This window comes from Emys orbicularis, chromosome 10 (assembly GCF_028017835.1).
Source record: "Emys orbicularis isolate rEmyOrb1 chromosome 10, rEmyOrb1.hap1, whole genome shotgun sequence".
Taxonomy (NCBI): Eukaryota; Metazoa; Chordata; order Testudines; family Emydidae; genus Emys; species Emys orbicularis.
Window position 1 is genome coordinate 47,777,359 of NC_088692.1, and position 16,327 is coordinate 47,793,685.

Sequence of the window (16,327 nt, forward strand, 5' to 3'; positions counted from 1 at the left end):
AGGACTTTGATTATACACTCTCCCCATCTTTACGCAGGAGGAAACTTCATCTGCGTCAAATTCACTAGCAAGACACCACTCATACTGTGGCTTCCTGCAATGCCTGCAACCTATTACAAGAGTCTCAATTGTTACATCTTCCTGTAACAAGAGGCCCCTCTTAAGTAGTTATGATGATATACACACTGTACGATGTTTTAACATGTTGTCTACACTAGGTGGCACAACTCTCCACGTAAGACAATAAGAGCCCAACACCACCTTCCCAAAATTAAAAACATCTTAGGCCTGGTCTACACTAGGAGTTTATGTCGAATTTAGCACCGTTACATCGAATTAACTCTGCACCCGTCCACACAACAAAACTATTTAGTTCGACATAGAGGTCTCTTAAATTCAACTTCTGTACTCCTCCCCAACGAGGGGAGTAGCGCTAAATTCGACATGGCCATGTCGAATTAGGCTAGGTGTGGATGGAAATAGACGGTAATAGCTCCGGGAGCTACCCCACAGTGCACCACTCTGTTGACGCTCTGGACAGCAGTCCGAGCTCGGATGCTCTGACCAGCCACACAGGAAAAGCCCCGGGAAAATTTGAATTCCTTTTCCTGTCTGGGCAGTTTGAATCTCATTTCCTGTTTGGACATCGTGGCGAGCTCAGCAGCACTGGCAACGATGCAGAGCTCTCCAGCAGAGATGGCCATGCAATCTCAGAATAGAAAGAGGGCCCCAGCATGGACTGATCGGGAAGTCTTGGATCTGATCGCTGTGTGGGGCGATGAGTCCGTGCTTTCCGAGCTGCGATTGAAAAGATGGAATGCAAAGATCTACGAGAAGATCTCTAAAGCCATGGCAGAGAGAGGATTCAGCCGGGATGCAACGCAGTGCCGCGTGAAAATCAAGGAGCTGAGACAAGGCTACCAGAAGACCAAAGAGGCAAACGGACGCTCCGGATCCCAGCCCCAGACATCCCGTTTCTACGAGGCACTGCATTCCATCCTAGGTGCGGCCGCCACCACTACCCCACCACTGACCGTGGACTCTGAGGATGGGATATTGTTGACGGCCGGTTCCTCAGAGATGTTAGCGGACGGGGAAGATGAGGAAGGAGATGAGGAGGACGAGGCAGTCGACAGCGCTTACAACGCTGATTTCCCCGACAGCCAGGATCTCTTCATCACCCTTACAGAGATCCCCTACCAACCGTCCCCAGGCGTTAACCCGGACACAGAATCAGGGGAAGGATCAGTCAGTAAGTGTTTTAAACATGTAAACATTTATTTTTAACAGAACAGGAATATTAACAATATTAACAATGGGTTTTTCATGATTAGTTTGCCCTAGGCGCTTAACGTTTCAGTCCTTGGCAGTGCAACTACTGAAAAAAAATCTAACAATGTCCGGTTTAGCATGATTGTTTTGCCCTAGGCGCTCTACTGTTTAGTCCCTGCCAGTGCAGCTACAGTAAAATCCGGTCTATATGTCCGGGGATAGAGCAGAAATCCTCCTGGGACATCTCCACGAAGCTCTCCTGGAGGTAATTGGAAAGCCTTTGCATCAGGTTCTTGGGGAGAGCGGCCTTATTGGGTCCTCCGTGGTAGGAAACGTTTCCGCGCCAGGAGACAATCAAGTACTCGGGTATCATTGCCTTGCAGAGCATGGCGGCATACGGCCCTGGTCTTTGCAGGCTTTCCCGAAGCATCCTTTCTTTCTCCGTCTCTGAAATCCTCATCAGAGTGATGTCGCTCATGGTGACCTGCTTTGAATTAGGTAGGGGAATGTTAGTATTGGGACTGCTTGCCTGTTCCTTTACAGAACTGTAACCGGCGGTTTACAGCCACGTGGTGGAGGCGGGAGAGGAGCAGCATACAGGGATCTTTCCCTGGGACAGCCGCGAGGGGGTGGGACAGGGGCAGAGTTCATGCTTGCCGGATTGCTGGCAGCAGGGACTGGCATTGCTTTGAACGTGAAAGGAGGCCAGTGCTATTATTAAAGTTTTAAACAGCCACAAGTCTACGGCTTACCATGTCAGCCTGTTACCCAAATTCCGCTGTCCTGTCCCGCTTGTCTGATCTGCACTGCAAGACCCCAGGCACTGAATGCGAAGGCCGAAAATTCGACCTTGTCCTGAGTGCGCATGTGATAGGTGCTGTGCATGGTCTTGTTCACAGAGAAAGAATATGTTCTTTGTTCACAAAAAAATTTATCTTTCTGAGGAATTCACTCCCTTTTTCCCATCCCACAGCTGCGACTGTCTCCCGACCTACCCTGGCATCACACTCCCAGAGGCTAGCGCAGATTAGGCGTAGGAAGAAGAGGACACGGGAGGACATGTTCTCGGAACTTATGGGCTGCTCCCGAGCCCAGGCAGCCCAGCAGACCCAGTGGAGGGAGAACTTGTCCCAAATCCACCGATCACACATGGAACGGGAGGAGAGGTGGCGGCAGGAAGACCAGCAGGCGACTCAAACGCTGCTTGGACTAATGAGGGAGCAAACGGACACGCTCCGGCGCCTTGTGGATGTTCTGCAGGACCGGAGGCAGGAGGACAGAGCCCCGCTGCAGTCTCTCTCTAACCGCCCTCCCCCGCCACAAAGTCCCATACCCCCCTCACCCAAAGTCCCAAGAAGGAGGGGCGGCAGAGTCCGTGAAAACTCTCACTCCACCCCTGCAGACTGCTCAAGTACCAGAAGGCTCTCATTCCCCAAAAATTGATAAGTCCTTTCCTTCCCGCCTCACCCAAGCCCCCGTCCCAGTTTCATCCCCCAGGTTCATGTGTAGTTGCTAATAAAAAATATGTTTCTGTTAATTACTGTTTCCATCATGTTCTTTTAGAGGAGAGTCTGTTTGAAGGGGGGGAAGGGGGTTGGTAATTGGACAGGACAGTCACCTTTACCAGGGTACAGACGCGGAGGCAGGTTCAGCAGCAGGGCACACACACATTGCAGTCACTAGTTACCCTGGTCAGTCTGGGAGGTGGTTTTCATGTTCGGGGGGGGGGGGGGGGGGGCTATGTGACTTTGTGGCGGGGGAGGGCGGTTAGAGATCTTATGCAGCGGTCCTTATCCTGGATCACAGAGCCACGCAGCAGGGGATCTGTAACCGTCCTCCCCCTGCCACAAAGTCACATAGCCCCCACACACAGAGTCCCGAACAAGAGGGGTGGCAGGCTCCGTTGAAACAACCAGTCCACCAGTGCGGAGCCTGTCATTCCTGGAGTTTAGAAGCGTCCTTCGCATCACTACACTACACCCGCTCCCCACCACAGTCTGCGTCCCAGGTTCAACACTTTACCGCGAAAACAGTAATAAAGAAAACGGTGTTCATTAACAAATTTCAAGTGATTTTATTTTTAAACGTGTGTTGGAAGGGGGTGAACGGGGTGAACGGGGTATGTAACTGGAGAGGATAGTGAACATTTACTGGGTAAAGAAACGGGGGCAGGTTCAGCTTCTCTGTAAACAAACTTAATAGTCACAGGTTACCCTGCTCACTCAGGAACCTAGCTTTCAAAGCCTCCCGGATGCACAGCGCGTCCCGCTGGGCTCTTCTAATCGCCCGGCTGTCTGGCTGGGCGTAATCAGCAGCCAGGCTATTTACCTCAACCTCCCACCCCGCCATAAAGGTCTCCCCCTTGCTCTCACACAGATTGTGGAGCACACAGCAAGCTGCAATAACAATGGGGATATTGGTTTCGCTGAGATCAGAGCGAGTCAGTAAGCTTCTCCATCTCCCCTTGAGACATCCAAAAGCACACTCCACCACCATTCTGCACTTGCTCAGCCGGTAGTTGAAGAGTTCTTTTTCACTGTCCAGGGCGCCTGTATAGGGCTTCATGAGCCAGGACATTAGCGGGTAGGCTGGGTCCCCGAGGATGACTATAGGCATCTCCACATCCCCAAGAGTTATTTTGTGGTCCGGGAAGTAAATACCTTCCTGCAGCCGTCTAAACAGACCAGAGTTCCTGAAAACACGAGCGTCATGAACCTTGCCCGGCCATCCGACGTTGATGTTTGTAAAACGTCCCCTATGGTCCACCAGTGCTTGCAGCACCATTGAAAAGTAGCCCTTTTGGTTAATGTACTGGCTGGCCTGGTGGTCCGGTCCCAGGATAGGGATGTGAGTTCCATCTATAGCCCCACCGCAGTTTGGGAATCCCATCGCGGCGAAGCCATCTATGATGACCTGCACGTTTCCAAGGGTCACTACCTTTGACAGCAGTAGCTCAACGATTGCGTTGGCTACTTGCATCACAGCAACCCCCACGGTAGATTTGCCCACGCCAAAGTGGTTCGCGACTGACCGGTAGCTGTCTGGCGTTGCAAGCTTCCAGAGGGCTATGGCCACTCGCTTCTGGACACTCAGGGCTGCTCGCATCCGGGTGTCCTTGCGCTTCAGGGCAGGGGACAGCAACTCACAAAGTTCCAGGAAAGTCCCCTTCCGCATGCGAAAGTTTCGCAGCCACTGTGATTCATCCCAGACCTGCAGCACTATGCGGTCCCACCAGTCCGTGCTTGTTTCCCGAGCCCAGAATCGCCGTTCCACAACATCAACATGACCCATTGCCACCATGATGTCCTCGGCGCGGGGTCCCGTGCTTTGTGACAGGTCTGTGCCACTCTCAGACTTCAGGTCCTCACCGCGCTGCCGTAGCCTCCTCGCCCGATTTCTCAGCATCTGCCTCTGGGAAAGGTGGATGATAAGGTGCTAGGTGTTGACAACGGCCATAACTGCAGCGATGGTCACAGCGGGCTCCATGCTCGCAGTGCTGTGGCGTCCGCGCTGTCACTGACCAGAAAAGTGCGCGAACTGATTTCCCGCCGGCGCTTTCAGGGAGGGAGGGCGGGAGTGACGGTTGGATGACGACAGTTACCCAAAACCACCCTCGACACATTTTTTTCCCCAGAAGGCATTGGGGGCTCGACCCAGAATTCCAATGGGCAGCGGGGACTGCGGGAACTGTGGGATAGCTGCCCACAGTGCACCGCTTCCAATGTCGACGCTTGCCCCGTTAGTGTGGACTCACAAAGTCGAATTACTGTCCTTAGTGTGGACACACACGTTCGACTTTGTAATATCGATTCCACATATTTGATTTAAGTAAAATCGAACTACTCTCGTAGTGTAGACATACCCTTAGAAACAACTATACTTTTCAGAAGCAAGGCCTTTAAAGTAAGCTAGAAAAGCTGCAATTAAAGTAAATCCATTGTATAATTAATAATTTAAACATAAAAACAAGTACTATTCTCCTTTTGGGACTTGAGTGACTTGGTGCAAAAATAGTTTTGAAGGCAATAGTTAATCACCCAAACTTTTAAAAACATTTCCTTTCACATCCTGCATACTTACAAGTCAGTGTTCATCAACAATAAAAATCAAGGTTATTCACCAGTTAGTGGAGTTTGAGAACAGCCTCTGCACATTCCCAATTGTAGGATCAAGGCATCTGTATCATCAGCTTTCTAACTCTTCTAAAGAGCAGCATCCATTGGGACTATTCACACTCCCTATCCCGCCTACCTCCTTGTGTACATTTCTGAGGCTATAAAATAAGAGAGTGAGGAGGGATTGACCCAAACAGACACCACTCTCCAGAAGCTTCCAGAAGGAGTGTATTTGCCTTGATCTCATAAATGGGGACCTACAGAGGCCACTCGCAAACTATTCCATTATCCTGGACGTTTAAGTGAACATAAATATTTAGTAAAATGGAGTTGATTTGGAACTTCAAAAGCAATTATTTTCAAGTTTAGAACAGCAACATTTTAGTCACTATGGCAAAGTAAGTTTCTAATATTAAAATCAGGCAAAGCCAAGTGATGCTTTGTTAAAAGTAGTGGAAACCAGAGCGAGACGTTCTCCTACTTCAGCTGCTATTTGGAGGAGGCATGCGATGGGCTAGATAATCTAACAGTCCCAACAAGCTGCCAGCTGCTCCAACTTTCTCTGAGACTGGCAAGTGTTTAGAGCAAGATTCTTACTTGTTTCTGTGGCTGAAGGGACAACCCTCCTTTATTATGGAAGGTTGAAGCAGGGGCCGGGGAAAACGAGACACTGTAAAATGAGGTCGAGGAAATGTAAAATATTTAGGAAAATTAACAGGAGTACTTGTGGCACCTTAGAGACCAACAAATTTATTTGAGCATACGCTTTCGTGAGCTACAGCCCACTTCATCAGATGCATAGAATGGAACATATAGTAAGAAGATGCATCTGATGAAGTGGGTTGTAGCCCACGAAAGCTTATGCTCAAATAAATTTGTTAGTCTCTAAGGTGCCACAAGTACTCCTGTTCTTTTTGCGGATACAGACTAACACGGCTGCTACTCTGAAACCTAGGAAAATTAAGAAAACTCAGTTGTTCCCTTCTACCAACAGTACACAAAGTGACAGACTGATTCAGCAACCACTGAAAATGGAAGGCTCTGGGCAAAACTGAACAAATACACAGAACTGTGCAGCAGAAGAGAACTGCTGCTCTAAATGTTTATATAAAATAATTACTCAAACCTCTCCTTCCACCAGTGCAGAACTGTTCCCTTCTGTATATTCTCCTGCATTTTTCCTTGCCTAGTTTTAAAAGAAGACACCATCATGATAAATGCATATAATATTTAATAGTTTAGAGATGGCCTGACTGATACTGGAACACCACGGGCCAATCTATAGTTGGAGCTCTAAAGGAGAATGTAATGCTCTTACTAAAAAGAGTACAAAGCATAGTAAGTTAGCATGAAGTGAACAGACCTTTGCCAAGATGTGTATTGATGGACATATATCTTGCTGTTCCAGTTAGGCTCTTGTGTTCCCTGTAAGGTATGTGTTTTTTGGTTTCAGGATCAATGTACTCCTTGGCCAATCCAAAGTCGATGATGTGAATGATGTGTTCTTTCTTATTGCCTTGCCGGCCAATAAGGAAATTCTCTGGCTTGACATCTCGGTAAATGAGGTTCTTTGAATGCACATATTCCATTCGAGATATCTGCAAAAGTATGAGACAAACGTTATTCATATCCAGTACACTAATCACACTTTGCTGCTAATGGCCCATTAATACTTTGTATTAACAGAGCCATTCACATCCAGTGATCTCAAAGTGTTTGGCAAACATTAAAACTCATAATACACCATAAGAAATGGAATTTTACAAATAGGGAAACCGAGGCAGAGATTACATGATTTGCCCTAGGTCAGAGAGTCATATACAGAGCTGAGAACAGTGCCCAGAATTCTTGACTCCCAGACCCCTGCTCTAAACACAACATTATACTCCATCTATTTTATATGACGGAATGAAATATGTAAAAATCAGAGGGGATTTTTTTAAATGCACATAATCAACAGAGCATGACTCTTGGAATGATTCCATGCAGGAATCAAACAAATAGCCAGACATTTTTGTATTGATTTTTAAAAACACTTCTAAATCCAGATTACTGAGAATTGTCTCTTTACTGCTCCTGCTCTCACCAATCTCCTCCCTCATCCCATATGCTGCCTCAGACCATGCCAAGTTCTTAAGGGGAAAAAATGTCTCCTATGTAACAACACTAAGAATAATAACTTAGTCATGTCGGCTGTCAATAACTAGAAATAGCAAGAAAACTTTCAGACAATCAGTGAATTAAAGGATTATTACTGCCCAACCCTACTCTTGTGCTGGCACTACTCCTGAAAAAGGCTTAACATCCTTTACACTTCCACATTCCATATGTGGCCCAACATTTCCAATGCTGCCATAAGCAACTGTTTTTCCTTAGGGCTTGTCTTCACTGCAGAGTTAGCTTGAGGCATAAAACTCTGACTCCCATCCACATACAAGTCTCAAGCTTGAGTAAAGGTGTTTAAAACTCAAGCGAACTAGTCCATTAGAGGAGTGTGGGTTTGAGCCTGAGTGCTGCTGATGCTTGAGCTAGTGATGCAGTGGGGATGCAGGTACTCTGTGCAGCTAATCCAATCACTCTGTGCAGCTTGAGCGTTTTGCAGTGCAACCGCTCTCAGCATGGTCTACACTACAAACGTAGGTTGACCTAAGTTGCCTTGTGTTGACCTGTTTCAGCATGTGTCTCCAGCCGACGTAAGTGCCCTGATAGAGCAATGCAGTAAAACTACCTCCCTGAGTGGCGTGGAGGCATGGTCAGTCTATTGAGGTCAACACAGTTTGAGTGTAGATGTGTGAGCCATCACCTTTTAAAGCCCCATGAACATATTTTTTAATTTTTTTAAAGCCCCATGAACATATTCCTGATTGCCCAGCTTGGCAAGCACACCTAGCAGCTCTTCCTTGTGGTGTGCAACTCCACAACTTACCAGACCAGCTCCACACACTAGACACTGCCTGGTGTAGACAGGACGTATTGGATCTCCCGGGCCTGTGGGGAGAAGAGGCTGTGCAAGCACAGCTACGGACCAGAAACATGGACATCCATGAACAGATCACACAGGGGATCTAGGCAAAGGGTAGGCCAGGGATCAGCCACGCTGTTGCATGAAAGCGAAGGAACTGCACCAGGCACATCACAAGGCCAGGGAAGCCAACAACTTGTCTGGTGCCAAGCTGCAGACCCGCCGCTTTTACAAACTATATGCCATACTTGGCACAGACCACACCAGCATCCTGCAAGCCACCGTGCATACCTCAACCTAAATTCGTTCATGGCCAGTTGTAAAGAACTTAAATAGCACTTCATCCTCCCTGGTGTTTACCCCCAATATATTTTTAGAGAGTAATCTTATCCTCTCAGCCTTTGTTTTGCAAGACTAAACAAGTCAAGCTCTTTAAGTCTCCTAGACACCCCATTCCCCTGATCATCCCAGTACCTCTTCGCTGCACCTCTTCCACTTGAAATTCATCTTTTTTGAACATGGATGACCAGACTTGTACACAGTATGCCAGAGGAGGTCTTACCAGTGCCTTGTAAAATGGCATTAATACTTAGGAACATAAAACCATAAGAACGGCCATACTGGATCAGACCAATGGTCCATATAGCCCAATATCCTGTCCTCCAACAGTGGCCAATGCCAGGTGCTTCAGAGGGAATTAACAGAACAGGGCAATTATTGACTGATCCATCCCCAGTCATTCAGTCCCAGCATCTGGCAGTCAGAGGCTTAGGAACACCGAAAGCATGGAGTTGCATCCCTGATCATGTTGGCTAATAGTCACTGATGGACCTATCCTGCATAAAAACATTTTTTTTAACCTAATTATACTTCCTGAATCTGATGTACTTAAATTTTTGCTGTTAGTTTGAGAGTCTTTTGCTAGTTACTTTCCTTTTTTGGGGGGGAGGGGAGGGGGGGAGGAGCCTGCCTAATTGAGAGCATTCACAGGACCAGCCTATGGTGCATTCTGCAGGCATATGGAAAGAAATTCCATATAATCAACATCATCAAAAGCTTCTATTTCAACTTTACATGCAGTGTTGATCACAGTGAGCTGAGTTTTGAAGTCAAAACAGGAGTATGTCAGGGGTGTATAATGTCTGCAATCCTCTTCAACATTGCCATCGACTGGGTAACGTGGCATACAACAGAAGACATGCAAAGAGGCATTAAATGGACACTCTTCTCATCCCTTGAAGACTTGGACTTCGCAGATGATGTCACTCTCCTATCACATACCCAACACACCATATACAAGAAAAAACAACTCGACTCAACGCATTCAGCCAGCAAACTGGCCTGAAAATCAACCGCAATAAGACAGATATCATGACCTTTAATATTGCCTCACCATCACCAGTACAGATAGAGGATTATGTTCTCACCAATGTAGGAACATTCACATACTTGGGCAGCACCATCAGCCAGGACGGTGGAACAAGCTAGGACATCGGGAACAAAATCAATAAAGCCAGGAATACCTTCAGGAGCATCAAAATACAACACCAAAACCAAACTCAAGATTTATCAGAGCTGCGTACTTTCAACACTACTTTATAGTGCAGAATGCTGGGGAATGAGAAAGTATGACATGTCCAAACTGTCTTCATTCCATACAACCTGCCTCAGAATAATCCTCCGTATCTTTTGGCCCAGAACAATCTCAAACCAAGATCTATTGACACAGTGCAGCCAAGAGGATCTGAGGACCATCATTGCCAGGAGGTGTTGGAGATGGATCAGTCATGTGCTTCAGATGGAAACTGATTCAATCACCAGAGTAGCAATAAGAGAACACCTGAAGGCAAGCGAAAATGAGGCCGCCCAAAAACAACATGGCTGTGGAAGCTGACCTGAAAAACCTTGGGCACAGCTGGGGAACCATTGAAAGACTTGCCAGAAACAGACAGGAGTGGAGGAGCTTCATCACTGCCCTAAATGCCAGAGGAGTAATAGGAACATGATGATGATGAATTATAGTTTTATACTTGATTTGCCAGCGCTTATGCTCCTTTCTACTTTCCTCAGTAGGATCTGACTTCCAATTTTTACAGAATACCTTTTTGCCTCTAACTGCTTCTTTTACCTTGTTGTTTAGCCATGGTGTCACTTTTTTGGTCCTCTTACTATGTTTTTTAATTTGGGGTATACATTTGATTTGAGCCTCTATTATGGTGTTTTTAAAAAGTTTCCATGCAGCTTCCAACATGCCACTTTTGTGACTGTACCTTTTAATTTACATTTAACTAGCTTCCTCATTTTTGTGTAGTTCCCCTTTCTATAGTTAAATGCTACTGTGGTGGGCTTCTTTGGTATCTCCCCCCCCCAAAAAGAATGTTAAATTTTATTACATTATGGTCACTGTTACTGAGTGGTTCAGCTATATTCACCTCTTGGATCAGATCCTGCGCTCCACTTATGACTAAATCAAGAATTGCCTCTCCCCTTGTGGGTACCAGGACCAGCTACTCCAAGAAGCAGTAATTTATAGTGTCTAGAAACTTCTCTGCACCCTGTCCTGAGGTGACATATCCAGTCAATATGGAAATAGTTGAAATATTTCTCTATCTTTACTGGAAATGCCTCACCTGATGCAAATGCAATCCTAGGATATCTTTTTCGTAGCTCAGTCATCTTGTGATTAACCAACACACCTCAGTCTCTCACCTCCTGAGTCGCTTCCAACTGATGATACCCCAGTATATGGCACAAATTCTTATCAGACCTTCAGTGCATGACCTTGCATTTTAAATTCCATCCCATTTCTGTTACTCCAGTCTTCAAGGTCATCCAGTTCTTCCTATATAATATTCTCATGTTTCTCTGTATTGACAATGTCTCCCTACTTTGTAACATGAATAAGTTTCATTAACATACTCCTACTTTTGGTGCCAAGATTAGTAATAGAAATATTAAATAAGATCTGTCCCTAGATTGATACTTGAGGAACTTCACTAGTAACCTCCCTTCAGTCTCACTGCTCACCTTTCAGAGCAACTGGTTGCTTTTTCCCCTTTAACCAAATCCTTACCCACCTTACAATTCTTGACTAATCCCCATCTTCTCTAATTTTAGTGTGTCAAATGCTTAACTGAAGTCCTAGTATATTAGATCTGCTGCATTTGCCTTGCCTAAAAAAATATCACTTATCTTCTTAAAGAAGAATATCATGTTAGTCTGGCATGATCTACCTTTGGTGAATGCATATGGATTACATCTGCTTTTCCAATTACCTCTGAATTTAATCTGTCCTTCAAAATATGTTATAAAAGCCTGTAATGTGTGAAATTTCGCCTTCCAGTGTTGTGAAGATCTCCAGAATGGATCTGCTTGCTCATACCACTATGATGTACACAGAATCAATAAGGAAAGCAGTTCACAAAGATCATGGTGTTGGAACTGCAGTACTGGACTTTACCAATCTGAGTAGATCCAGTATAGAACCACTAGACTAGTGACAGTTGATCCTCATGCTGGCTGGATCCCAGCCAATGTGATCCCTTCTTAGCAACTGTGGTTAGCAGGTCTTCCTGTATGGCTGTCAAATTTGGATCCAAATGCTAACACTGGATACATGTTTGACTGCTAGATCCAGCTGCAAGCTTGGTTTCTGCCTCTGGATCCAGATCCAAAATGTGTCAACTATGGATCCAACTTAGCTATGGTATCTGGATCTTGTGACCCCGGCATCCATGCTCTGCTGCAGGATCTATATCCAGGTTCTGCAGCCTCAGGTCAACACTTGGCTGAAGGATCTGAGTTCTGAAGATCCAGATCCAATGTCCAGAGAGATGGTTTAGGCACATAACTAAGTCTCCTAGGTCACCTTGAACAGACCAGGGGACCTTGACTGTGACCAGATCCCTACACCAATCTCTATTTACAGACTGCCAGACTTAGTTGACCAGGCCCAGGGAGCCTCCTCCATCAGTAAGGGGGGCCTAAGGCAGCCCTCCCACTCCTAAGTGCAGACAAAGCCCGTGCCTGTCGGGCATCTCCTCCTCTTTACTTTTAGAAGAAAAATGTGACTGAAAAAATTAATAAGCTATAAACAAAATTTGCCCCAAAAGAGAAGAAATAGAAATAAGAAAAACTAATGAGGAAAGCACTGAGGACAGTGTGTGCAATCTAAACTCATTGGACCTTCAGAAGTTAGAAGGAACTGAAGGGTGGTTGGGCCACTCCTTGTTTTATATTCTCGGAGCCATCCAGGATAAAAGGGGGAAGGGATAGGCAAGTGGACCCAAAAGACACTGTTTTCCAGACGATTCTAGGAGCTCCCAGCATGAGTGCCTTGATCTCATAAATGGCAATATGCAGACGCCATGCAAAGAATCAGTTTCTACATGCTGAAACTTTTTTCAGTTTTCTTTCAAAAAGTAATTTAATACACACACAGAAAAAAATCTTTTAAATCAGGTTTTATAGTTAACAACCATTATAAAATAATTATGGCATGACGCATAACACAACAGATGTTCCACATTTCAGCCATTTGTCACACATCTCAATTGTTTGTTTCACACACTGGTAGGTTTGAAGATCAAAAGGTATGTTTGTAATAAATTCAACCTGGAAAAGTGTCCCTTTAAAAGGGCTGGAGGGCTGGCTAACCCTCCATACAAAGTAAGATTTAAAATGCAGTATGAATACTTTGCTTGATTTTGTCTTTACTACCAGGATAGGTCATTTATTGGGATGGTCAACTTAAAAAAAAATAAAAAATAAAAAAAAATGCTCAAATTAAAACCAGCACTACCTTGTTTAATTTATTTTTTAAAAAGTACTTTCACAGCAAGATGAGTAGGTGGGGACAAAGTGGGAGTTTGGAAAGATCAAACATATTTTAGATTATGTAGTCACTGAATTAATGCATTCTAGGAGCATTGTAAAACACTGATCTGGCTCCTTTACATCCAGAGCCCATGAAGTGCCAGGGAGGGAAGATAGAAAAAGCAGTAGAATTTCTTTTATATTTCCAATTCTTTAGTTCTATAAACTGAAAGGCTCCATGTTCAGCTATCATCCACTCTCCACTTCTACACCATGCCAGGAGACAGTTATTGCAACAAAATTATCTAGTCCACATAAGCCAATGCAGATTTTCCAAATCACAGGGTTTTTAATTAACACAGTAGTTATCCTTTATAGGTTGTCCAGCATTCCACTACCACCTCACTAATAGTTGTGTAACCCTCCAGCCAAGTGTATGTTGTCTCCCCCTGTATGGGCTGGTCCATACAGAGAAAACAGCATGTTTCCCCACAACTGTTACTTCTATATGTTCCAGGATACTGGACTATATGGACCTTGGATCTAATCCAGTATAGCTATACCAATGTATTTATAGCTGAAGCAGAAGAGACCTGTGAAGATATGAAGGTTCTGAATTCAATGTGCTGATGACTTCTGGACGCAAAAAAAAAAAAAAAAAAAAAAAAAGTATGTATGTATGTGTAAGCATTAGTGCTAGCATCCAGAAGTAATTGTTGGAATCATTTTAGATCACAAAGCATTGTATTTAGAAGTGAATTTGGAAGTTGTGTTAAATCTGTTTTATTGTATGTTTAGCATTTGTATTTTGGTTAATAGGAGCTCTCCCTTTAAGAACCGGATGGGGCACTTTACTCTAGTGAGAGTGACAGCAACATGTGGGAGATTTTGCTCGTGTCCAGAGAATGGAAGACCGTGCCTGTGTAAGCGCCAAAAGATCACGGTTTGATTTAGTAAGCTTTACCTTCTAGAAAGTAATCCCCATTCTCAAAGGTGTATAATTAGTGTTTATGGGGGATGATATGCCTCAGGGCATTGCTAATGAAGTACAGAGTCTGATTTGTAGCTCACCTATTTGAATCCAGATCAGCTCAACAGGCATTAAAAGCCATTCCTATGTGTTGGATGTTTGGTGACCACTATATGAAATGGGTTCAGTGGGTACAGGTCACGTTTCCGTATCACAATCTCACCACTATGATTTGCATTAGATTGTAATCTCTGAGGCAGGGACTGTCTCCTCTTTGTCCAGTACTCAACACAATGGGGACCTGATCTTGGTTGGCTTCTCTAGCAAGAATGTTTACAACAAAGACTAAAATCACATTACTCATGATTAATTTGATAGTTTGACAATGCTGTAGTCACATACCTTGGGGGTGGGCAGGGGAGTTCAAAAATCAGAATACAGACAAAAAGCATGATCTGATCATTTTAAATAATCGCAATCTGTTGGGGTCTGACTCATGGTTTGTGAATTTTGGGACTGGCAATACTTAAGAAGCCATTTTAAACTTTAAAACTTTGTCTCACTTCAGGAATGTTGTTTCCTTGAAGTAAATTATCTTGGGATTCTGTTGCAGCTGTGGCCAGGAGAAAGTTATGTCAGCTTGATATTATTAAGGGGACAATATAAAGCATCAAAGATGAATGAGTTATTCAGGATTAATATACCCATAAAATTCTCAATAGGGAAGAAAGAGAGAAAACTGCTTCGACACACACATTTATTACACTACCTTTAAGGTACACCTCTACCCCGATATAATGCGACCCAATATAACACAAATTCTGATATAACGCGGTAAAGCAGTGCTCCGGGGGGGCGGGGCTGCGCACTCCGGCGGATCAAAGCAAGTTCGCTATAACACGGTTTCACTTATAACGCGGTAAGATTTTTTGGCTCCCAAGGACAGCGTTATATCAAGGTAGAGGTGTATGTGAAATACAGCTGTATTATAGTAAGAAAAAAAGCCCTTAAGATTCCATCTAATTGTATTTGAGTGTAAATTGGAGATGGCAAAGACATTAAGACCCACTTAGTTCATCTTCCTGCCAAGGCAGGATTATATCCTATTGTGTAGTCTAATTTTAAACGTTCTAAACAAGAGGGTTTCATCTCTTCCCTAGAGATACTATACCACAATTTAATAGGTCTCATTGCCAGGAAGATTTTCCTGATATAGAGCTTAACACTTACTTTGTAATTTCTCCCATTACTCCTAATTACATTCCTTGAATAACTGATTCCTCTCCCTTCTGGTTGTTTACTCCCTTCACATATCTATAAATCTAAGCCCCCCCATTCTAGCCCCTAGCTGTTTCTTAGCCGTTTACTTAGCTCTTCATATTTATTCATAGAACAGATTTATTTTTAAATATGTCATAGGAAGTATGAAGTTGACCACTTGGCATGAAAAACAAGATGCTGCGGCTTTCTGCCAGTTTGTAACTTGCTGCACATGCACCGAAGAGCCTGAGATGTGTCGGTCACAGTGATTAGTCCTGCTGATCCTAGATGAGAGTGCAGGGTAAGGAGGGCCATTACAGGAACCATCTGGGCTGATCTTGGACTCTCAGGCCAACCCTGCAGATCAAACTGCTGAGAACAGCGGGTGAAATTGGAAAAAGAAACATAGCTCAGGAGAAAAGGGACCAGACTCTCCTAAAGAAAATGGTGCTATCATTTGTAATGTAGATGGTGCTATGGCCAAACTGCTAGGCTAAAACTGCTAGGTTCTCTTTCACAGCTGTAACCTATTTGTGCTATACAAACAAGAATGGATCTGATAAGTTCAGCCATGATTATAGTTACTATGGTAGTGCACTGGGCCCAAGTGATCTTTCATTCCTCCACTCCCTCGGATAGTTAATGTAAAGATCTGAACTGACAGTGCACTTCTCAGACACAATATAGAGAACAGCTACATTATTATTTTTACGTATTGTTATTACAGTAGCATCAAGAGGGCCCAACTGAGATCTGGGCCCCATTGTCTGAGGCATTGAACAAACACATAGAAGGAAACAGTCCCCCCTACCCTGAAGAGCTTACAATGTAAATAGACAAGACACGGGGTGGGAAGGAAAACAGTCACAAACAGGCAAAGCGATGTTCCCATACAGCAAGTCAATGGCTGGGTCAGGATAAGAATTAAAATAG

General features: G+C 44.6%; 1 protein-coding gene across 8 annotated transcripts in view; it reads right to left on the reverse strand.

Annotated features, from left to right (window-relative positions):
• CSNK1G1 (casein kinase 1 gamma 1) overlaps window positions 1–16,327 on the reverse strand; it is a 229,218-nt gene that overhangs the window by 75,657 nt on the left and 137,234 nt on the right. For all 8 annotated transcript variants that reach the window (XM_065412650.1, XM_065412649.1, XM_065412656.1 and 5 more), the window contains one exon: window positions 6,751–6,985. In XM_065412650.1, the coding sequence (XP_065268722.1) occupies window positions 6,751–6,985 (235 nt within the window). The remainder of the gene's footprint in view (window positions 1–6,750; window positions 6,986–16,327) is intronic.